This window comes from Zonotrichia albicollis, chromosome 6, assembly GCF_047830755.1.
Source record: "Zonotrichia albicollis isolate bZonAlb1 chromosome 6, bZonAlb1.hap1, whole genome shotgun sequence".
NCBI classification, from domain to species: Eukaryota; Metazoa; Chordata; class Aves; order Passeriformes; family Passerellidae; genus Zonotrichia; species Zonotrichia albicollis.
The window spans coordinates 1,781,420-1,806,433 of NC_133824.1; the positions used below are offsets into that span (position 1 = coordinate 1,781,420).

General features: G+C 47.0%; 2 protein-coding genes across 2 annotated transcripts in view; one reads left to right on the forward strand and one right to left on the reverse strand.

The window, feature by feature from the left end:
- Positions 1-16,588, reverse strand: part of CLBA1 (clathrin binding box of aftiphilin containing 1) — a 68,229-nt gene extending 51,641 nt beyond the window's left edge. The window contains exon 1 of the mRNA XM_005491820.4: positions 15,990-16,588. The gene's annotated coding sequence lies outside the window, so the exon portion shown is untranslated. The remainder of the gene's footprint in view (positions 1-15,989) is intronic.
- Positions 13,155-25,014, forward strand: part of AHNAK2 (AHNAK nucleoprotein 2) — a 78,150-nt gene continuing 66,290 nt past the window's right edge. Inside the window, exon 1 of the mRNA XM_074542259.1 lies at positions 13,155-13,506. Coding sequence (XP_074398360.1) covers positions 13,452-13,506 — 55 coding nt within the window. The 5' untranslated portion in view covers positions 13,155-13,451. The remainder of the gene's footprint in view (positions 13,507-25,014) is intronic.

The window sequence follows — 25,014 nt, forward strand, 5'->3', positions numbered from 1 at the left end:
TTCTGACCACTGGCTGGCAGTGACAGGACTCACTAACAGACATGCAGAGACACCACATGAAAATTCTGCCATTGACAGAGCTGCAGGTCTGAGATTTCCTTTGGTCTCACCCTGTGGAGAGACCAAAGGAAACTTTACTTCCATCAGCTAGCTCTCAGCCAGATTTCATTTTCACTTGGTTTTAACCAGACCATTCCTGAGATGGGCTTTGGTTGGTGAAACGTCACATCCTGAGACAACGTGAAGTGAGAAAGGAAAACTTAGAAGGTAAGGCAAGATGATTTTGCTTGTTTGCTGTAAGTAGATGGTTTTGCAGGCATGACTGGGAAAGTCTTCCCAAAATCTGCTTTCCTAAGCTGTCCAATGTGCTCACTGCTGGCTGGCTCACAGACACTTTGCTGGCTCGGTAATGAGCTGTTATAAGTGAGACTCCTGTAAATCAGATGACTCTGGAGTCATTTGATGCTTATATTTGGCCTGCTGAGTCACAAGGACAGGGGTTACATCATGTCAAGCTAATCATGCAAAACGAATTACAGATAGAGCAGAGCTCTGGGGTGTGCTCAGGGCGGCCCTGAGGTGGGGAGCTGGGCAGGCACCATGCTGCCCTCACCCCATTGTCACCATTGGTGTGGCTCTGTCCCTCACTTCTGCTCCTGGCACAACTCTTGTCCTCCTCTGGTAGGAATATCTCCTTTGAACAGCATTCATTCACAGCAGACCTCTAGAAGGCCCCACCAGATAAGCTCTGGTCACACACCCAGGTTCAGAGCAAGGTCAGACAGGGCGTCCCAGCACAGCCTTACACAGAGGATAATTTTTCTTTGAAACAGAAAAGCCAAATAATTTTATTTTCCAGCATAGTGTTCCCTCTAACAGCCCATCCCTGACCCTGCCTGTTGGCTGTACACTGAGCCATGGTTCCTCCCTGAGCTTCCTCCTCTTCTGCACCTTCTCGTTCCCAGAGTGGTCCCAGCCTTGCACCCCCTCCTCATCTTCACACCCATGTGCTGGCACTTACCCACTGATAAATGCTAGGCAAACTTAAGACTTCCTAAAGAAAACAGCCTTCATTGAAGGGCTTAATGCAGGAGGGATAATTGGAGTTGCTGTTAATGCTGTCCTGTACCCACCTCTCCCATCTTTGTACCTTTGGCTGCTCAGAGCTCACACCAAAACCACGGAGGCAAGCAGAGTGGTAAACAGGCATATTAACACCTTTATTTTTTTATAGGGGTGCAGCAGTTCAGAAGAAAGAGCATTTCACTCCATTAGGCTTAGGGTAGTCTTGCATCATGAAATAACTTAAAAAACCTGCAAGCTGAAGCCAGTACAAAAATCCCATAAGCTCACCAAGAAGCAGTGTTTGGATAATGGTATTTTCCTATTCCCCAGTGAAATATTTTGCAAGTTACCTCTCACAGGTCACTCTTTTTCCTTCAGGTTGTAGAAAGCAGAAAAGCCTCAGCACACACATCAAGGAAAAAATGATGACTTTGATGGTTTAGCAGTCAAACCACTCACCTAGAAGAAGGGGCACTCTGCTCCAGAAAGCCACTTCCTTTTTTTATGTGCTAAATATTTAATGTAAAATGTACAGCAAGGTTTGGCAGCCACCTGCTTACCCTGACCACTAAATCACAGTTGGTGCCTCTCTATCTGATCAGAGTCTGAGCTTCTTGCTGCACAGCAGAGCCATTTTCAGGAAATGTGATGGGAATTCCCACAACTCCCACTGGAATACCTGGTGAGCAAGCGTGGATTTGAATCCCATTACTCAGCAAATCTGGCTCCCCCAGTTCCTGAACCAAAGCTCCAGATTCTGTGTAATCACTGAAAAGGAGGAATGGGTTAATTCAGATGGAAAAGATTCAGCTCTGGTGAGGTCTGGGCAAGGTGGTGTGTCTGCACCTGCCTTCAGGAGGAGTCCTGGTGGTGGATCCCAGCTGGCTGTGGGTGTCTCCATGCAATCCTGGAAGGGACACTGGCCCCACTGAGGCACAAATGCTCAGGTAACACCCTGGGCTGGGTGGTGGCACTCCTGTGGCAATGCCAGCCACTGACAGTATGAAAAACCCAGTGAACCTAATGTGCCACTGCAGGCGGGCACCAGGGGCAGGGCAGAGGGCAGGGGGCCAGCAGACCCTGCTGGCTGCTGGAGAGGGCTCTGCTCCAGCCCAGAGTCTCTGGCTGAGCATTCCCAGTCTCTGCAAGGCACAGTGCTATGCTGAGCCACCCCCAGCTCCCACAGAGCTGCAGGGGGTTGGTTATTCCTCAGGGAGTGCATTATCTCTGATGGAACTGCAGCTCCCCTCCCTCCCACCAGCTCTCATCTTTCCTCCAGCCATACACATTTCAGTTATGTGACCATTTTCTGTTTGGGATCACATTTTTGTTCACACACAGAGTATTTTCCTAGGGAGACCAACTCAAGAGCATCACACATTTGATTTTTGTCCCTATTTTCTGGAAAACAGCACAGCCTGCCTGGAAGTGTCAGGCTGTCCAGGGAGAACAGCCATCCCTGTGAGCCCTCACAGCTGGCTTGTTTTCAGAGCTGATGCTGTGCAGATCATGGCCTCTGTTAACATAGGAATGATCACTGATCCCAAATTTTATGGCAGGTGAAGAGCAGTGGCTGCAGCTGAGTGAAAGCTTTTATATAGAGGTTGATATACCTCACTCAGAAATTTTCAGATACATTTTACTGAAACTTTCAAAGTTATTTTAATAGAACCCTAACTAAGAGTAAGTCCTTGTGTTCTGGTGGCATGGCTGTCCCACCCCTGTGCCTGGCTGAAACTGAATCCTTGAGGAGCAGCCTGAGTCACTGCCATGCTTTCCCTTCACAGAGGTGCCACACATATGAAATAAATAGCAGCAACTTCCTGCCTTGTTGAGGACCAGGTCAAAACCTCAGCAGGCAAGTCAGAACTGCCTCCCTCCTCAGAATTTGCTCTCCCTGCCCTCCTCTGTGAGAAAAAGGGCAAAAATCTCACAGCTATGGCCAGAGGTTGGAGAGGGGATACCTGGGCTTGGAAGGGGCACAGCTCTCACTGCCAGGAAGAGCAGAGTGAGGTCTGCATGAAACCTCCTTCAGGCTTTGTCCTCTTTTGAGCAGGAAGAAAAAACACTCTCCCTCCATCCCTTGGCTGCCCTGAGGTTGGTGTGCAGCACAAGCGAGCAGGAGGGTGAAGCCCCTCACTCACAGAGAGCAGCCACAGCTCCTGCCTCACTCCCTGGGCTCTGGGTGTCGGGATCTCTTGCTGATCAGTGACCCCTAGAAAAGTTGGAAAGTCTCTATTCCCAGCCTGGCACTTGAAGAAGGAGTCAGAGACCTTCAGTTCTCGGTCTCAAGGTTGTTTATTGTTCCTTATCTATAAAAAATTTTCTCCTGCCCTGCCGAGGTCCATCCAGCAGGATAGTTCCAGGCACTCTGCCTGCCCCCAGGGCAGTGTTATGTCTTTATACTAAAAACTACATGTACAATGTTTACTTCCCAGTATGTTAGACAGTGAGCTTCTACTCTAAACCAATCTAAAAGTGCCAACATCACAGCAGAAGATGGAGGCTAAGAAGAAGAAGGAGAAAGGCTGGACACATCCAGTTCCCTCCATCTTGCCTCCTGAACCCCCATACCAGAAACCCCAAAATCTACTTTTTCACCCCGTGATAACTTCACTATTATTCTACCTAAACTGTTGTGGCTTGCTGATCTTCATATAAGGTTGGTAATTTGCTCCACAGGTCATAATCAAACCCACAGGTGTTTTGGGCTCTGTGCCAGGGTGTCTGAGCCCCCTTAAGAGGTTCTGGCCATCCTTGACAGCCAGAGGGATGTCCTGGGCTCCCACATCTGGGAAGCTGAGCCTTTGGCGTGCTCAGATGTCTGATCCTGCTGGAGCCACAGCCCTCTCCATTGTGACAGAGCCTGCTGAGCTGACAGCAAACAGCTCAGCTGGATGTGATGGAGGCTGCAACAGCAACATGGTCCTGCAGCCTCCTCTGTGCCAGCGTGACAGCACTGTCCCTCCTCTGTCCCCAGGCAGAGCTACCGTGCCATGTGAAAGTGCTTTGGTCTCTGGAAGAGAACACCATGTACCTCTTGGTTTCCCAAGGACAAGTAATTGTGTCTGCTGGTGCCTGTGGGGACCAGCAGGGCCTGTCTTGGCAGCCCTCATGTGTTGCTCAGGGCAGGTTTCCTGCTCAGATCCAGGAGCTGGAGGACAGCCACAAGTAGGAAGGAGATGAACACGCCCTCTCAGGAAATGATAAAGGGACAGAGCAAATGCTTTTGTTTGTGAAACAGCATCATTTGGAGCACCATGAGAGCCTCCTTCCAGAGGCAAAGGCAAAGTGTGGAAATCACAAGCAGCTCCTAACCCCAGGTGTCACTGGGTGAGCTGTGCAAGTCAGCTAACACTAGAAAGGATCTTAGTGCATTCTCACTTCTGAGTGGTGGCCCCTTTGCAAATCCCACTGATAAGGAGGGTGATCCACTTGTTATGAACTCATGTCTGTAAAAGACATTTCTTTTTCAAAAAGCCAGCATTGAGGAAGCAGGGAAATGATCCTGGCTCAGAGGAAGCTGAAAGAACAAGAGAGCAGATGCAACACAGGCTGATGGAGTGGGAGGCACTGCTCAGGTGACACACACGTCTGCAGCAGATAGAGAAGACCCACAGCAAAGATGGACTGGGCAGATTTCAGCACTGGGACAACACATGGAACCCTGGAGGTAAAGGCCTTTTTCATGTGGGAGATTGTTTTGCAAGGATGAGTCATGGAAGACTCACATCAGGCATCAAGCTCTGGAGCACAGCCTCTGGCAACACAGAAAGAAGAGATGCCCACCAGCCAAAGCCTTCTGCCAGCCTGGCCAGAACCCAGTTCACACACTTTGCTGCTGGGTTGAGGGGTGCTTTCATGCAGGGCACAGTGCCTCTCCTACTCCTTGGTGCAGCCAATGCTCCCAGGGCTCTCACACAGCAAGAGGGCACCTTCAGGCACCTTCTCAGGACATGGAGGGAATTGCTCTTCAGCTTCTCACCTTCCAGAAGTGTCCTGCAAACACTGAGCTACTCCATGCAAAGGCAGGTGGCCTCTTCTCAGCTTTGCTCTGTGAAAAGGGTAGCTTGGACATGATCTCCAGGGAAGAGTCTGTGGTTACAGATTCCAGGTGAGAGCAGGTACTTCTGCAGTTCAGAACTAAGTGTCTGCATCTCTTTGCTACTCTCCTTGGCATTTTCTTCAGGCTAACTTAGGGATTTGCTCCTTGTTGGGGAATTCCACTTTTACATGCTGAGTTCTCCCAGAATCTGCACAGGACTCCAATCAGAAGTGGATAGAGAAGTGTAAGGGGTAAAGTCCTGAAATACTCAGCCCTGCAGTCTCTAAAATCCTTTCTATCTGGGCAGTGCATCTCATCTGGGTGGCTTTTGCCTGGTTAATGGAGGAGCACTGATCTGACCATTGTGGAAGAAAAGGCCTTCCTGCACTGATGTTTTCTCTTCAGCTGGGAAGAGGAGATTGGGAAACAGCTATGGAAAACAAGCAGATTTTAGGCAACCAATACCTCTTCATAGCCCAAGGAATGTAACTTTGAAAAATGTGTCCTTGTAAAAGGGAAGAAATTTCTGTAATTGGTTTTCTGGTACTCAAATGGTTGAAACAGAACGAGATAAATGAACTGTCCTCACAACTGGACAAATCAGGGTATGCAAATACTCTCTTTTATATAGTTGAGGTTGGTATATCTCACTCAGAAATTTTCAGATACATTTTAATGAAACTTTCAAAGTTATTTTAATAGAACCCTAACTAAGAGTATTTTTGGGTAAAACATTGAGTTATTACACCTGATTTTCTCAAAAAGGAAGCCTGAAAGCAAGTGTGTTTTACTAGGAACATCTGTACTGCACTTGAGCATTACCATAGTGTGATGAGAGTGCAGGAGACTTAATCTGGCCCAAGTTTTTCTCACTGAGACTCTCTTCTGCCCAAGCCTTGATCTCTGCCTAGAGACTTATCAGGAGGAGGCTAAAATCAGACAGCAGAGAGGGGACTCTTCTGGAAGGTACAAAGAGCAATAGTAGAAATTCTCCAGGAAAAAAGAAAAAAGGGGCACACAGGGTCCAGCAGCAAAAGCCAATGTCTTTACAAATAATGATCATGAATGGATCAGTCTCTACAGAGACAGATGCTGAACTATATTGAGACATCCGGTGCCTAAATAGCTTTGAACAGCTGGTCAGTAGAGCTTGGCCAAAAGAACAGCTGAGTCAGGACAGCAAAACATGGCCCTACAGAAATTCACTGGGCGCTGCATATTTTCCTCCTTCCCTGCCCCATGGGTGTACCAGTGCATGCTCACTTACATGCACCAAATACACATTAAAAAAGAGAACAAATGGCCATGACAAGATCCTTTACAGTCTCAGGAATTCTGGAGTCTCCACTTAGTCCAGCAAAATGGTGTGGTCCCAAGTTGCTAAAGGAAAACATCTCAAGCTAGAAGGAAAACACCAGTGTAAAGAGTTGTGCCAAATATTGTTAGGAAAGGTCCATTTTTTCATGCACCTGGACTCTGCACACTAAAGGCCAGTGCACCTGGGCTCCTTCTGCATCAGGGATGCTGCAGCAGAAACTGAGGGTGCCTTGCATGTTCATTTTGGATATGTGCACAGCTCCAACACTGGTGCAAATCACGGACATATTTAAAAGGGAGGGATGGGCCTGGGAGGCTGAAGTTGAGAAGGGTATTATTATTTTTTATTTCAGGCAAAATATTTTAATATTTTTTATCTAATTTTTCCCATGTACAATTATTAGCTCTGCTTGCCTGTAGGAACAATTTCAGACAACTTCTAAACTTGCTTCTAAGTTCTCTGTTCTGTTCTTGCTGTACTGCTTAAAAGTACATGGCAGGACATGGCAGGAATGAGTGACACCCATTTGGCTCCAGGGAACTTTGCTGTCTGACTTTCCCACTTCATTTGTGCCAGAAAAGGTTTGTGCATCTGAGATGAGAGCAGATTTTTACCTTGGGGGAGTGATGAGCTGAATGTTACTGTTGGAGGAGATTGTGCAACTCAGCAGATACCAGATCACAAAAGTGAAGTGGGAAAAGTCACTGGAACTGGTCCATGTCACGTAGACTAAAACCTCCAATCATCTAGAAAGTTATGTAAAACACTCTAGGAAAAAAAGCACAGAGTCACATAAAGAAAACAAGAGACTTGGTAATTCAGGAGATGTTGCAGGACCTTGAAGATCTCAAATAGCTGAACTGGCCAGAGTATAAATCCAAGCAGAAGACACCTGGCAAATAAGAATGGGCACACTCCAGGAGGCCATGGAAGGGGAGAGGGAAGGCTGAGGAGGGTCTAGCTGAGCCTCCTGTTGGACATGGAAATGTAAACATGTTTCCCAGGGCAATGCATCTCCCCTCTGATGCCAACAGACTTCAGTGGAAAAATCTCCTGCCACCCATTTCCCATAACTGCCCATGCAGTGGCAGCTCCACCTGACCAATAACCAACCACTGAGGGTCAATGGTAAAGAATATGAAGACACTGAGAGCAAGAAAGAAGGGGATGAAGAGAGAGGAATGTGGCCCCTCAGAAGAGCAAGTGTATTAATTTGGATGCAGAGCACACACGCTGGGATGCACGTAGGAATCGAGGCTGGGAGATTGCTGTGCAACCTGGAAAGTTCCAGTGCAGAGTGACAGCGACATCCATGCCCATGGGGACAAAGAGCTGCTCCCAGCTCAGCAATGTGCTGCTGCAGAGCAGCTGAAGGGCTGGGCAGGCACTGCAGGCACACACAACCAGCCCCGCTGGAAGCAGATGCCGGGGCTGAGCTGCCTTCCCCAGCTCCCAGCTTCAAAGGCATGAGCTTTGCTCCCCATGTTCTGTGCAAGAATTTGAGGATCAGGGAGGCATTCAGCCTCATTAACCTTTCAGTGGTATGGAAACTGCAGGGCAAAAGGACAGCTGGAATTCTCCCTCTTGTACACACTGACCCAGGGCACAGCCATCTGAACACACGGGTGTGTGGGGACATGGTGAGGGCTGACATTCTGAGGAACTGCTCAGGATACAGCATGGACCTGCTGGAGGGGCTCCAGAGAAGGCCACAGAACAGATCAGAGGGCTGGAGCACCTGTCCTACGAACACAGGAGTTTCTCAGCCTGGAGAAGAAAAGGCTCCAGAGAGACCTTACAGAACCTTCCAGAGCTCCAAGAGAGCTGGAGAGGGACTTTTCACAAGGGCATGGGACAAAGGGGAAAGGTTTCACACTAAAAGATTAGATATTAAGAAGGGGTTTTTGCATTGAAACTCATGAAATACAGGTTGCCCAGAGAGACAGCAGATGCCCCACCCCTGGAAGTGTTCAAGGTCAGGTTGGGAGAGACTTTGAACCACCTGATCTATCTGAATGTGTCCCTGCTTACTGCAGGGGGTTGCAATATATGACCTTTAAAGAGCCCTTCCAACCCAAACTATTCTGTGATGCTTCTAGGAAGTATATTGCTAGCCCCTACTTTGTCGGGATCTCTTGCTGCTCAGACTGATCCCGAGATAAGTTGGAAAGTCTCTTTTCCCAGCCCACTGCTTCATTTCTTGGTCTCAAGGTTGTTTATTGTTCCTTATCTACAAAAAAATTTCTCCTGTCCAGCTGAGGTCCATCCAGCAGGACAGACAGAGCCACTCTGCCTGCCCCCAGGGTGGTGTCGTGTCTTTATACTAAAAACTACATGTACAATATTTACAATTACTTCCCAATACCGATCACCTATGTTAGACAGTGAGCTTCTACTCTAAACCAATCTAAAAGTGCCAACATCACAGCAGAAGATGGAGGCCAAGAAGAAGAAGGAGAAAGGCTGGACACACCCAGTTCCCTCCATCTTGCCTCCTGAACGCCCATACCAAAAACCCTGAAATCTACTTTTCCACCCCGTGATAACTTCACTATTATTCTACCTAAACTGTTGTGGCTTTCAGATCTTCATACAAGGTTGGTAATTTGCTCCACAGGTCATAATCAAACCCACAGGTGTTTTGGGCTCTGTGCCAGGGTCTCATGGCCCCTGGCAGGGGTCATGGCTGCTCAGGACAGAGGGATGTTCTGGGTCCTGACACAACTTTCTGGCAGTATTTCTATTTTTGGCAAGTCTATGTTGTTATTGTGAGAATTGAGGAGATCAGGTCTGTACCTGAGCTCACCCTGCCATTGTGCTCCTGCAAGGCTGCCCTCCTCCAGCACCACAGAGGGAACAAGGTGTGCCAGGCCAGAGCCATAAATCCCACTGGAGGAGTCTCACCTGTGAAATGAACTGGGTCACACATCCAGAGGAGGGAGTTGCTAACAAGAAGCCCAGTGAAGTTATTGTATTGCTACCCAGGAAGGACAGACAGGACAGAAACACAAGCTCATTTGAAGAGCCATCTTCACTTGTGCTGCACTGTTTGGATGAGCTGAACTGCAAGGGAAAAGAGTAATTAAAAAAAAAACAAGTAGGAATGAATGCAGAAAAAGAAATCTCTGAACAATTTTGGTGTACCCATTATTTGAATTGTCAAGATCCAGAACAGATGTGTTGACTCAGCTTTAACAATGTCAAAGTGCAGGTTCAGCTGTCCAAATGTAGGCAAGTTGTGCTCTCTGAGACAACCAGGATATGCTGCCTTGCCTCTGCTGGCCTCTCTGGAAGGGGACAGGTTTATCCTGGGTGCTGGGTTGGATCTGCCAGCCGTATGTTGATGTCATGAGGACCTAAGTTACCTAGGATGGGCATCAGGTAGTTTTGTGTACAGAAGAAAATAGAGAAACTGGACAGAATCCATCCTCCAGGCTCCTTGAGCAGTAATGGAGAGGTGTGTGAGTCTGCAACACCCATCTCTAGAGGAATCTCCCTTCACAGGTACATTTCTCTTTCCAGACACTATTAAAAAATCCTTGAAAATTAACTTGCAATGGTAATATCCCCCTTGAAAAGCTAAAGACATTTCAGTTACTCTCTTCCTTAGTCATGCAAACATATCTCACTTTTGGGTCTTTGTAGACTCAGCTGGAAACAAAGAGCCCAGAAATGCCACACCACCAAATTCTGTCAGCCAGTGACTGCCTTGCTCTGGGACATTGCTGTGTTGGTGGCCTGGTCCCACTCAGCCTGGTCCACTGAAGGGACACAGAGCAGCAAGGTGAACAGCACATGGAAAAGGCTCTCAGACAGGCAGTGTTCCCAAAACCACCCATACCAGGGACTGCTCCTCCCTCACCACAAATTTTCTGGGGTATGAAATGTCACGAGAAAGGTCTGGTATTGTCTTTTTATCTTATTTTTGTTCACAGCCCCTGAGGGAGCATTAGCACTTTGCAATTGCTTTTGCCTGTTCTTCTGTCATCTGTGGATATTTCCATGACACACTTGCCCCGAGGCCATCAGACTCAGCTGCCAGCCCTGGGGGCATCTCCACCTGGCTGCACTAATGAGCAATGCAGGGAGGACATTTTCAGAGGACAAGAGGCTTGGATTTTTCAGGGAAAGGGCGTGATCAGAAAACTGTAGCATTAGCCCCATTCCCAGGCTGGAAGTGCGTGCAGAGGGCAGCAGGAAGGCAGGGAAGAGCCCAGGGAGCACAGGCTGAGCTGTGGCCCTGCAGAGGGTGGCCAGCAAGTCTCTGTGGTTGTGCAGTTCTAAATCTTGGGTGCCTTCTATCAGCACCCCAGACCTTGTTTCAGCATAGACTGCGGTGACATCTGGGCCATGGGCAAGCAGCTCCTGATTTATGGCATTTCCTTCAGGAAGGGGCTCTCACTTTCCCTTCATCTGCATTTGTGAAGACTCTGAGGGAATGCATTCAGCAAGCAAGAGACACAGAGCTTTCCTAATGGTGTCAAGAAAGGATGTTTTCCAGATCCAATGAAGCTCCATGTTTATGTCTCTGAGGTAGGGAAAATGTGAATCCAAACCCTCACCCTTGCAGAGCAAGCTGAGAACTGAACCCAGACCACCAGCATGCCAGGAGAGTGCTCCATGGACTGGTGTGTTATGGCAAAAGTGGGTACCACCCCTAAACCACTGCAGCTGGAGAAGCCCAGACCTGCTGCTGTGGATAAATTAAGCTCCAAGGATACCTAACAAAACATCTCTGGAGATGCAGCAGCTCAGCAGGCTCAGGAATCCATTTGGACTGAATTTCTCCTGCAGAGCAGCCCCCTCTGGGCCTGTGTGGGAGAGATTCGATCTCTTGGGAAGCAGAACCAAGGTCCCTCCAGAGGATATTTGTGTTTAGCACAAGGAGCAGTCCAGGCAGAGCTGGGGTGCCTGGCAGCACAGTGCTGTACTCATTTCTGCACGTATCATGCTTCAAGCTCTGAAACCTCATTTCAATCTAGTCCCCAGCTATGGATCTCCTCCAGGTCCTGCCCTTCTGCTCCCTGTGCTGGACAGTGACACATTGCTGCATTCTTTATCCTGCACACTTTCTGCATTCCGCAGGAATTCACTACTGATACCAGAAGCAAAAATAAAGCTAACCAAAAATATCTGCCCCAAGAGGTATTTTGGCTTTCTAGGTGCAAACATATGGCTGAAATGAGTAAATAGGGAGATCTTCCAGCTGAGTTGTTCTCCTGTGTGTGCGTGCACATGTGCTTGTGTCTGCATTTTTACTTGAACTGTTGTCATCTTCACTAAATATTTTACTATGCTCAAAAGCTTGTCTTTAAAGGGCTTTCAGCAGTAGGGAGGAACACATGGATTTTTTATTCCTCTACTGCACTAAGAATAATTCACTTGTCAGATACCACACTGCTCTCCTGATCAAATGGTTCTGCAAATAGAGACAAACCACATCCTATGCACACAGAGAATCCCTGAGTCACCACTCTGCCTACTGATCCATCTTCTCCATGTTTGAGCCAGGACAAGCTGGGGCCTTGGACTGGCTCTGCTGCTCAAGGATTTATGCCATCAGGCACAGTTAGCACAATATAAAGGTTAGAGGTACAATTAACAAAGAATGGTTGGATTACTACAGTCCTTTGGCTGCAGTGGGACACAGCATGAAGCTTTTATTCTGTAGATATCTAAAGCCATGGGAGCTGAACCCTGGCCTCAGAGGCCCACAGACCTGACTTCTGGTGGAGTCCCCTCTCCTGTGATCTTTGAGACACCAATTCCCCACAGAGCTGGTGGGGCCAGGCTAGCTGGAGTCATGGGGATTGTGCTCCTCAGGACAAACTGAGGGCTAGGCATAGTCTAAGGTGAATGCCAAGCAGTACAGCCACACTTCGTGCCTTCCTTGCCATAAATGCCACGGAAGCCAACTCTGGCATGAAGCCTTGAAGTCCCTTCCCACCTTGTGTGCTTCACCAATACCACTGTGATAGCACAGCCAGAAAACAGGGGTGATGGTATGGACACATTCACATTTAGCAGCACTGCTGTCTTGGCTCACCCTGGCTGCTGTCATCTCTCCTCAGCCTCTAGCAGGATCAGGGAAGCTTGTTCTGTAGATCTCAGTGGGCACTGGATCAGACCCAGTGCACATTCTTGCACAGCAGCTGGTTTTGGCCCCAGGCTGGTTACATGTGGAATGGGCAGCATGATTTTCCTGTTTTTTAATGAAATGTCTGAGCATTATAATAAGTTCAACACAGAAAGTCTACGTATAATTCATATAATTTATATCTTGTTCTTTTTCATTCTTGGTGGTGGTAAGTATCTGGCCATGAATACAAGTTTGTTTCCAAGATGTGTCCCAAACCCCTTCTTCAGATGAGTGTCCAGGATTTAAGAATGTAATTTTAAACAGATCAGTGGGATTCCCTTCTGCTGATTTTGGGGTGGGGGATGTGGGGAGGGGTTGCATCAGATCTTGCTGACAGCGAGAGGAAAAGCCCAGGGTGTGCTCACCCTCCTTGCCTGCTCCCGTGCATCTCCTCAGGGAGGATGCAGAGCACTCCCAGCCCCACGCAGGGCACTCCCAGCCCCATGCCCTGGCTCTCCCCATGCCCAGGAGCCTGCTGGGCTCTCCTGGCAGCGTGGCCTCTCCGCTGGGGCCCGGGGAGTGCAGCAGCCAATCGGGCAGCCCTCATCAATCTCCCTGAGTGTGCTCAGACTCTGCGAGGAACATCCTCACTCACCACTCCTCTTCCCTCTCTGCAATGACCTGAACTCAGCTCTGCAAGCAGTGAGGCATAATGCAATGCAGGGCAGCCCGGAATAATCTGGTTGGCATCCAAGGATGTATATTCACTGAGAGGCTGGGGAGTGTGTCAGCATTTAGTTGCAGTCTAGCTGCACTTTTCCTGCAGCACAGAATCACAAAGTCTCCGTCTCCTCCTCTGGATTGGGACTGATTCTGCACCGGGATCCTCTGAAAAGACAAAGTTTTCCTCTCTTGTTATTGCTGTGCCACCACAATCTACCAAGATGTGTGACTGCTTTCATCTAGTTCTTCCTAACTGGCAAGGATCTCCAGCCAGTGGTGGGCTTACGTTTTCTATACTTTTCTGTATTCTGCTTCTGCTTCCCTGCGCTCCGCTCGCTGCGGCTCAGCCTCCCCGGCAAGCCCTGCAGCTGCTGGGGTGTGGCTTTCCCTGATGCTGCATGAATCAGATAAGGAAAAATAGAGTTAAGAAAAGCCTGTCCTTACCTCCTCTAAACTTTCCTGCACATGTCGAAGCTATGCTTAAAGAAGCCTTTGACTTTGTAAACAAATTAAATTCAAGCTGTGTCTAAATGACCTTTTTTTCGGGTTGCATGCCTTAATTCACGAGCTTGCCCTTCATTTCTCAGAGTAGCAGGATTCCTGCATGATCCACCCGGCATTTACAATGGCTAAGGCTGTGCTGTGCAGTGTATGTTTGCAAATTCAACGTGTCCTGTGCTCTGTATTTGGTCTGTTGGTTGGACAACACGGCACTCTGGAAGATGGGATTGTTTTCCTGGGTTTCCCTGCAGAGCAGGGGAAAATTAGCAATTTAATTTTTTTTTTAAAGGGGAAAAGATACACATTTTAATATAAAATATTGCTGAAGCAGAACAGTGGTGACTGGAGGAATGAGTCTAAAGAGTAATGCAAAACAGTGCTTAGCTGGCAGAAGAGTATCAATAAATTACAAATCTTCTCTTTAGTTTATGCAGAGATTGACCTGTTTTAAAACAAGCAACTTGTAGTCTTAAAGTTGTGCCTACAAAAATGGCAGGAATCTGAAATTTCTACAGTATCTTTTTCTCCCTAAAATATACAAAAACTATGTTTATCTTCATTCTGCAATAAATTTCCTCGCTATTTATTCTGGTAGAAGTTATAATCTACAAAACACAGTCTGTAAGATTTTGATCGTCTAAAAGCAGAGCACTTTTTTCTTTCTTTAAATGTCTGATTATTTCTGTTCTCTTTTGTAAATAGTTTAGGATTATATTTTCCGTAACAATGGAAAGTCAGAAATTTCTTGTCAGACTCTGAGTCCTGTTATTGCCTAAGTTGACTTGTTGGAATCAAGGAGACAACTCAAGGAATAACTCATATCTCTCCACCCAACAAGAGATACTTTCTGACTCTCTGCTGGTTACCTGGTGATTAGGTAAACCAACTGAATCACTATAAGGTTATAGCAAATATTTTAGGATTACACTCTGACAGCATTTAAATATGATTTATTCAAAATATATTTGACATAGTTCTGGTGAAAATATTATTATAAATGTGACTTTTCCAGCAGTAGTATTTTCCTAATGTTTGTCTGCCTGCACAGATTTACTTGTTTAGCAAACAAACTAGTTTTGTGGTTCTTACTACTTTTTCTGTTTACCACATCAGAGACATTCTTGGGACTTCTAGGTGCTACCTAATAGAAACAAATACAACCAAAGCACTAACAGAGCACTCCACCAAGCCAGGCTTTCCTCACCAATTAATGTTTGGGTTGTTTGTTTTCAGGCTTTTTTTTTGGCTAAGGAAATAAAATTCCCCCATGCCATGAACCTGGGTTGTTACTTCCATGGTGGCAGTTTTCTGATGGTGTGAAAGGATTCTGTTGGTGTGTAAGAGCAGCATCTCCTGCATGGGGTTGTACCACGGCACCAACCAGCTCCTGGTGCCCGGGAGGTGCCAAGCAGGATCAGGGCCATGGCACCTACAACAAGATCTGTGCAGGGAAGGGATGCAGCAGGGAAAGGTGGCTGGATGTGAAATCTGACAGGCATCTGCTTTCCAAACAGCTATTGCTGATGTTTCCCGACAATGGGTTATCGACAATGGGTTATCGTCCGCGGAGCTCAGGGCGTGGCGGGGAGAAGCAGCTCTGTTTGTCTCAGACAGGTAGGCTGGCTGGCTGCCCAGGCATGTGATACGGGCTTGAGAAAGAAGTATCAGCGTGGTGATGAGGCAGGATCATCTGAGCAAGGGTGGGAAAAACCACATCATGAATCCCACATCAAGCAGAGCGTATTAAATGCCTCGTTTCCTCCCCAGCATGGAAGGGAGGCTGGCTAAAAATAGGCTGGTTTTGTAAGCTCCTGTCTCTGCCGGCTGTATTCACTGCTCCTCCTTTAGCTGACTGTCATGATGACACAGGTGAGAAACATATAAACAAAATTTGCCAGTTTTCTTTATTAGCCAGGCAAGAACAGGCATGCACTTGGATCTGACATCTGGAGGAGGCTGGGAGCGTCTTGCTATTGTTGATGAACATGAACATGGATAATTTTTGAGTCAGAACAACAAATAAGTAGGAGAAGAGAACATCTCTATCAGCAAACCGTGGCAATTGGCCAAATCCTAAAATATAGGTCCTTCTGGCACAAATGTTTTCTAAACCTTTTCTTCACCTTGTTTTGGGGCATGATCTAAATCCCCAGGAACTAATGGCTGTGAAAGACTCCATTCACTAAGACACTGGAGCAAGTGTGTATGGTTTCCTAATTGCCACCAGATTGGAGCAAGGGTCAAAATAAAACACGTACCTTAGTCCTTTGCTGAATGGACACCTGGACCCCAAGACTGCTGCTTCTCAGATGCCATGCTGATCTTTGCACGGTGTGGGAATAACACAGCTGAGATCCTGAGATCAGCTGGAGCTGTAGAAGTCCCTGGTCAGGGCTCCACTGCAAGCTGTGACATCCAGAGAAACACTACAAGTACAGTGACATCCCTTCTCCTCTGTTCTTGTCTGCCATGCCAAAGGCTGCGTGTCCATTCCACCATATGAGCTGCTGAATATGGTCCACAGATTTTGAGGATCTAAACCAAAATGCCAGCTCAGTTGCACTTTTTCTTAGAAATATTTTCTCAAAATGTTTGACTATGAGCTGCAACAGCATCTATTCCAGCCCCATCAAGAGACAGAGATAAAAAAAACCCTGTAGGAGCCAGACTCCCAGCTTGGGTGAGGAACACCCACCCTGGCTCTCAGGAGAAGCTCTGACCTGACACACCAGCCTATTTAATTTTCCCCCCTTTTACTTCATTCAGTGAGTACATTGTTAGAATGAGGAGCAGTTTCAGTTTCAGCAGACACTCACTCTCTACACAGTAATGCTTCCCAATATCTACTCTTGTTCTACCCATGGTGACGCCAAAATAACTGTGGTGCCAGCACAGACTGAAAGGGAATCTGATTCATCTGGCTCTGGCAGAGAGCTCCCTGCCAGCATCATGAATCAGGCTCAGTAAATTGCATCCCTCTGGCTTCTCTCGGTCCTCCCTCCCTCCTGACTCATCTTCTTCCCTCCAGAGTTTATATTTTTAGTTATTAGTTTCACACTTCTATTTCCAATGGCTACGCATGGGCTCGTTGGTGACTTATGAGCACAAGTGGAAAAGAAACATCGGCATGACAGAGCCCCACAGGCAACAAGGCTTTCTTTGTCCATGCCCTGTGCAATGAAGGGTTTGCTGTTCTCCATCAAGCTGCAAGAAATGGGGATGGTATGTACCCGCCAGAGGCACAGCACATTGTGTTTGCCACAGCTCCTGATTCATGTGAGGAACGGACATACCCCAGCAGCAAACCAAAACCAGCTGAAAAATGTTGATTTTTCTTTGCTGCTGCATTTCAAAACTTAAAGAAGGAAGATCAACAGACATCTCAAGTCTGCTTTGGTAGTGTCCTCCTCCCTGGGCACCGAAGCATGGTGCATTTCACCCAGCAGTTTGGGCACCATCTGTTTTTGTCCAAGGCTTCGGGCTGCAGCAGCCTCTTTTGCAGGGCTCTTGTTACTGTGTGAGAGGTGGAAGAATGTGAGCAAAGGCCGAGGAGAGCCCCCACGAGCCAGGGCCTCCAGAGCTGCTGCTATTGCTCCGTGTTCTGCCACCACCAGAGATAAATGACACCCTTGGTTTGAGGTGGGGGCTCGCTGCCAAGACAAATACTCAAACAATCAGCCAGGCTGGGCTTGTCTGCACAGAGGAGTGGCTGCAGAACAGCTCTGCATCCAAGCTTGCAGCACGCATGGTCACCAGTGCCAGTGCCCTGTGCAGATGGACCTTGTGTTTTCCTCCTTTCCGTGTTTCCCATGGCACAGGGCACTGCACCCTTGTCCCAGCCACAATGCCATCCCCAGCACATCTGTCCTGCAGTGTCTGCCAGAGCAGCCACCAGGGGTAACCTGGGTGTGTGGGGTGCCTGGGGCTGCATTACTGAGCAGTGGGATATCCCCATGGGGTTTTGGCTGGCATTGAGGCTGCAGGAGGGTTATGTTTTATTTTCTCCCTGGTCTAACTGAGAGCACACCTTTGGGGTTGATGTGGCAGTGCAGGGGGTGCAGAGAAGGGATAATAAGGTTAATCAGGACCTCCTAGAGCCAGTCTGATGTGTAAGAAAAGGCACATGAGCTGGTATTCTATTCTGCAGGAGGGAGCTTTCTCCATCCTGGCCAGCCCACACTTGAGTGCATTCACTGTAGGAAACTCAGGGCCCCAAACTCTCAAACACCAAAGGAATAACTATTTCTCAAGGATACACCCCTGCCTTTATGGCAACACAGACAATTACATAACTGTGTCCAGTCATGAGACACAGATGAGTTTGAAAATGCCAATAAGATTCCAATTTTTCTAGCCTTAAGCCTCTGTACTTATTAGTAGTAGATGTTACAACTAAATAGTAGTGTCTGTGTACCAAAACTTGCTGGCATAATATTTTGTGTTGAAGTATCTTGAGGGCCATGAGAGTTGCACAAGTGTAACCTTTCATTCCTGTTTCTGCAGCAGTTTGTTCCCCTGCTAACCCTGCCAGCCCTGTGCTCGCACAGAGCCTCACCACGAGGACAGCAGCCAGGTCTGAGGTTGCACTAATTAGTCCTGGCTGGGCTTCCAGTTTTCTTTAGTACATATTACCATTAGATTTCTATCAGTGTATCTTCCTCTGTCAGAACAGGCTGTACAAAAAAAAGAAAAAAAAAATCTATCTAGTTGTTAGAATTACTGTGGGAGAAATATTAGTAAATTAATGTTAGCAAATTAATTGTAAATTACACAGGTGCATTACACATACACTCTTCTACCTGCATTTAGAATACATAGAATACATAAGAGACAAGAAACAAAACTGTTTCATCTATCTTTCACTGCCATGGAGCTCTCCATCTCACCTCAATACAAACTTTTCTTAATGAAACACACGGCTGGGATGGACCAGCAGACTAATCCTGTGTGAGAACATGATGCACACTTATGGGCCAAGAAAATTAAAGGAAACAGCCCTACCACCTTCACCCTTTTTTAGGCACAAAAGGCACATACACTGCACGATCTGGGAAGTTTTCCAGGCTTCTATTTTTTTTTTTTTTTAAGTTCATGACACACAGCATGAAGCAGAATCCTTTAAGCTACTGTGGCATCAGATGTGTTTCAGGAGAGGTGCTAGGAATGTGGATGAATGCAGAACAGATCAGGTTCTCCACACTTTTGTTTTCAAGGTCTGGTTTGTGTTGTGGCTAAAGCTATGTGTTTAGTTTGGACTGACAACCAACATCAGTAAATCCCTTTGGGACTCAGCAATAGCATAAAAGGGAAAATCTATCCCCAAATCCTGAGGGACTGGAAGCTTGCTGCCATGGGCTGGAAGGGGAAATGTGATAGCCCCAGTGAAGCCAGTGCCATATGGAGTGGCTTGTCACAGACATCTATATTTCCTCTGACCCTATTCAACAAAACACCAACCCCAAATTTGACACAACTGTGGCATGGGAAAGACTCTGCACCCATTCTGTGGCACCCATTTCCCCAGAGGGATCAACATTCTGGTAAGACACAGACAAGAGACAGGGACTTTTTATTTTTTTTCCCACTTCTATTGCTGATTTTGAGCCAGTAAAATCAATGTGGGGTTTCACCACAGAGCCAGGAGGAACTGCCTTTGAGATCATTGCTGCCTTCTTAGTGCCTCACCCTGCAAATGATAACCCTTGTTTTTATTGGGCTCCTACAGTTAATTAATGGCTGAAAAGCATCTGGAGAAGGTTGAAGTAGGTAAATGATGCAACTTAACTCCCAGTCTGATGATTGGTATCGCTGTTCCCAGACTACAATCTCTCTTTGATATTGGAAACAACGGCGAGAAAGATGCTGATGACGGTGACATTGGGTTTGGCTCTGGCTCCTGGAAGGTGCAGTCATCTCATATCTTATGATCCCAATTACACCAGCAGATTTACTCTGGATTCACACCAGTGTAACTGGAAAAGGGAGCTGGACCACAAAAAGCTTTAGCAAATGGGGATTGCAGCTATGATTAGAAAAACAAAAAGGATTACAAGAAGGTACAGAAAAAGATGGAAAAGGTGGATCAGCATGGATCTGAAAGAGCTGGATCTGAAGTTGTTGTAGAGAACAGAGAAATCTGCGATCTGGCCCAACAGTCAGCATATCTGAGCCTCCAACAGCTGTTCTCTGTACTACACAGAAGGGCCAACAATATCATGAGAAGAGAGAAGCACATGAGGAAGAGCAGGAGGAAATATGAGATCTGGAAAGAGCCACACAGATCCCACCCATCATCAGAAAGGCAACAGTGGCATTAAAGGGAGAAGGAAGAAAACAGCCTAAGAAAGCTTTGCCATGAATGATCATTAAATGATGTCAAGCAACCTATAAACAGTCTCAGGAAAAAGCTAAATAGCAAAACTTTTTTTTTGTCTCACTCCCTTCCCCTTTCTGTCCTCCCCTAATCCAGAGTGACCTTAGGAAAACAGCACAATAATAGCTGGGCTCCACCTAATTTGGACTGAGGATAACTCACCTCCTCCCTACCCTATTTCTAGTTCTTTGCTTGACTTGTGTCATGTTTGTCTCTTGCACTCTGATCTCTGGTATGTGCCACAACAGGAGAAGTAGGGAAAGGAGAGATGTTAACCTTTCCCTTGAGTGGTGTGAGGGTGAACACAGTGCCTTTTCTTGGCCACTGAATAAGGCAACCAGAGAAAAAACCTGCCCTTTGCATGTGTCTACCTTGATTTCCAAAGGGGAAAAATAAATAATATTCTCTCATAAAGGAGAATATACTTCTTGCCACCATCAATCCTGCAATTAAACTGAACTTTAGCAAAATATTTGCTGGGTTATGTAATAGGGGCGGATTACAACAGGCTGCCACATGGAAACTGCAGCTTTAACCCCTGGACAAACTGCCTTGTGGTAGGTAAAGATAAGTGACATCATGGAGCTGTAGGAACAGTCAAGCTCAGACAAACCTTTAAAATACAATTTGATGGTCCATCTGCTAGAACAACTCCAAATATCTGTGGCTGCTTTTCTTCCTGATTTTCTTGCCTATACACAGCCTTTCTGTCTTTCTGCTATCTCTCCCTCTGAGCAGTGTCAGAGCAGTTCCCCCATTGCCCAGGTGCTTCTTTCTCAGGCTCCTCACTCTTTATGGCTGCTGAGGATGCCCTGGAGGTGCTCCTTTGCACCAATGTGTTCATTTGTCATCCTTTCTATGTCACAGCCATCCCTCCTGCAGGTGTTGGTGGCTTCCCCTCTGTCATCTGAGCCCAGTGATGTGTGCCAGGACCAGGAGCACAGATGTGGCAGTTTTGGCTGCAGGGCACTGCAGATAACAAGGTACAAAGCCTACTGTGATACAGACCCCAAGCCTCTGTGTCTTTTCTGATGTTCTGTACATCAGCTGGATGAACCTGCCACAGGCAGAGACCACCTTCCTTCCCCAGCACACTTCCAGCACAGGCTTTGAACTCTCTCTAGGTCTGACCAGCTATTATTTGGGCAGCACTTACAAACTGGAGAAGCAGAGCATTGTAGCTAATTAGCCGAGCCAGAAAGGCACAAAGGACGCTTGAAACAGAAGAGAAAACAAACAAAGCCTTGGCGAGGACTCGGAGGCAGGGCAGGCTGGCTGCAATTGCCGCTCAGCGCAGAGAGGCTCCTCAGGAGGGCTCACAGAGCCATGGGACAGGAGAGCACCCTTTGGGAAGGGCTCACACCATGTGAGGCGGGGTTTGGAGCCAAAGCCAGCCCTGCTGGCCCCACCCAGGGGCCTGGGTGCATGAATGACCCAAAGTAAAGCACCTCATCCATCCCAGCAAGGACACTGTCAGCAGGACACGGCACCGAACCCTGCCCGCGGCTTCCAGGTAGGAGCTCCCCTCTTGCAGCTCATCCTGCTTTGCCTCCCCTGCCTTGCTGCCCATGGGTGTGATGAGAGGCACCTGGTGCCCTCAAGAAGATGTAGTTTCTGGCTTCTCTGCGCACACACACCACATCAAGACTTTCTACCTGCATGTTAAGGTTCTTCTCTCTCTTTTCCCCGGCTGCTGGGGTTTGAAAATCTTGTTGGATGTGTGCTAAGGGGGTAAACTGGTTTTATTTCCTTTCTGCCTGGTATTGCTGTCATGACAAGCAGAGAAAAGTAGGATACCCCCTACCCTGACAGAGCAACCAAATTGCTACTGGGGCATGTACATTTGCTTTCTTTACAAATGCCTGCAAAACAGAGAGTGGCAAGGAGCTTCTTGAAATGGTTATGCATCATTGAACTTAACTGGCACTCACCCAGACCCCCAGATGGGAGAAGAGGAGCTTTTTCTAAGCCCTTCCCACATTCTTGTGCAAATAGAAAGGATGAATGATCACCATCCCCTGTGCCAGACAGTTTTCTGGGCCAAATTCACACACAAGGGTAGGAAAGCCAAGGGGAACTGAAACTGGTGAAGCTCTCCTTTCCTTCCGCTGCTCGCAGTGACTGCTTTTCATATGTTCAAATCCTTCTGGGATTGCTTGGACTGACTTTGTGTAATTATTTTCATCCTTGGATTAAATAGGCCAAATATGTAAGCTGGATCTCAACTTGCTGAGATCTTGCTTTACACCATATTTTGTCCCTCTGGCATATATATTACACAGCAGCAGATTGCATTTAAGTAGTTTTTTCAGAATAAAAGTCTGTCTTTGCTTGAGGGTGTAATTTTTCTTGTAATTCTTGCTGTTCTGTCTTGTATGGATACTTCAAAGGATCATGGAAAGGTCCTAAACCAGACATCTACCCATACTGGCTTTCAGTGCACTCAGTCTGGCTGACACCCTTCCAGACTTGGAGTATGCACAGATTTCTTAGCCTAGAGGTTGGGGGGAAGGTGTGACTTGATGCAAAAACCTGCAACTACACCCTTATTTCTACCAACTGTGCTTGTCCTTCATTGCTTGTTATCACTGATGAGAAGGGCAAACTCATGGATGTGCCTAAACCTGAGGGGAGCCTTGTTTTCAGAATGAGTAGACAATGATGCTTTTTGAAATTAAAGGCAAAAGGGTGCAAGTGGCTGTGGGACCCCCAGGCAGGAGCCGTGGCTTTGAAATCAGCTTTTAATTGCCTTGTGAGATGCCAGTAGGCACAGGAGAAAGGGTGGCCATTCAGTGTGTCATGCTATGGGAGGTCCTGACTGCCTCTTGTCCAGATGGACAAAGTATTTATGCATTATAAAACATTCAGGGTGTTCCATCTGTCCACCAGGTCAGGGTCAGCAGGTACAGCCAAAATTTAAACCAGCATTTTTGATGTGCACCACCTTTCTTTCTGCTGGCAAAGTGCCACCATAAAAAAAGCTTAAATCTTTCATGAGTGAAAATTACTTGCTCAGCAGTCAGAGATTTCCAGGGAAATAACAATAGTTTTGAAATCACCAGCTGTGGGTGGTGGTTTGTTCAGTCGGTCCTAACTTTTTCTTTGAACATTTGGGGTCTAAAATGGGAATTGTGGTGTTTGGCCATCACTGGATACACCTTGGCTAAAAATCTTACCACCCAATTACTTCATCTACTATTAGGGGGTGCCCAAAATCTTCCTCTGGGCTCTTCCCCATGAACCTGTGTGCTAGAGGATTTGTGAAATGCAGTTGTGGTGAGCAGAAAATGCATGAGGAGCAAATCCTAGCTGTGACGACTGTTTCCCACCAGACTCATCTCTCCAACACTCCCTTCCTCCCTGTTCCACACATTAAATTGCAGCTTCTTCTCTATTGCTGGCATCTGTCTCTAAGAGCTCTGGAGGTTTCCACCACACTTCTTGTTCAGTCCAGGTGAAGATGTGCTCTCCTTGGCTGAGCCTTGACCAGGTCCACCTTGTACCTGAGCTCAATCCCTCCAGCATTCCACAGTTCCTGCCTGCTGTCCCCCCTCTCCACCTCCACCATCTGCAGGATTGATCCCAAGCACAGGCTGATGTGGTGCCATCCCTCCTGCCCCAAGGGATGGGTGTTCCTGGCAAGGACATGTTCTGTCCAGAAACAGTGAAGTTTTAGGGGGTGAACAAGCAGGGCAATTGAGTTAAGAAAACACTGCCATGGTTGGGAAGGAAGGGCTGCCTCAGGCTCCTGTCTCACGTTGGCTCTCTCTGAAGCACACACCCAATGTTCTCTGCATCTTGGCCCTGCACTGTTCTGCTCTGCTGAGTTCCTGGTTGGTTTGTTCTTCATAAAGTGGCTGTTTCTTCATATTAATGGGTGGCCTTGCTGGAAGACTGTAGCTAACATCTGGCAGGGTGACTTTCCGTTTTGCAGCTCCCTGGATGACAACATTGGGCCTTTGAGCTGCAGATTCCCAAACCTGTTCTGGTTCACAGGCACCCCAGGGCTGTTCTGCAGTGCTGCTCTGTTCTAACTTGTTCCCTGTTAAAAAAGCCAAAATCTCCTTGAGATTAAAAACGTGTGAACTAAGAAAATAGAAGATTAGTGCTGTACCTGAAATGGATCTCTTTCCCAAGATGTCTTTAAGGTCTCACCAAGGCTTCTCCTCTGTGCAGTTACTGAGAACCAGTTCATCCCTGCTCTCACTCCTTTGCCTCACAACCTCCCTTCTCCAGGTTTACTGGAGGGTTAGGTGGGTGCTAAGATAAATCTTCAAAGCTGTTGCTTGCATCTGCACCCTCCCTCCTGCCTCCATATCAGTGCAGGGAGTTAGGTTTGCAGCTTGGTTGAGATTTAGGCATTTCTGAGGCTGTAAATAAAACACTGTGTGCGATATCCAGGTCGTCTGGATTTGCTGAATTTGCACTGGGCTCACGCTGCTGTTTAACAGTGAATTGGCTGCCCTGCCTCATCTCTTCCTGAGTATCATGACTCACACTAGAAAACTCCTCTTGGGTTTCTAATGGCTTTATTATGGGGTATGCACATGCAACATCTTTTTGATGGTCTCGGAGTTTGTGAGATGTGGCCAGATTTTTACAGAGACCACACACAATATGATAATAAAACTGACTAATTGGGCATTTGGGATGCTTCACTCCTTCATTCCTTTACCAGTTTTAAAGTTTCATTTTGTTGATTGGGGACTTCATGTTGCCTCTAAGGGCTTCTTGTTTTCTGTGGTGCATGATCACTTTGGAGATGGTAATGAGTCCTTCATTTCTCACCAAAGGATCTGTAATAAAGGAATAAGTTCAAAATCCAGGAGAGGAAATTAATTATTTTCTCTAGAGAAAAAAAAAATCTATTTTTCTTAGAGTGAGAATTTTATATCTGAATATAAACTGTG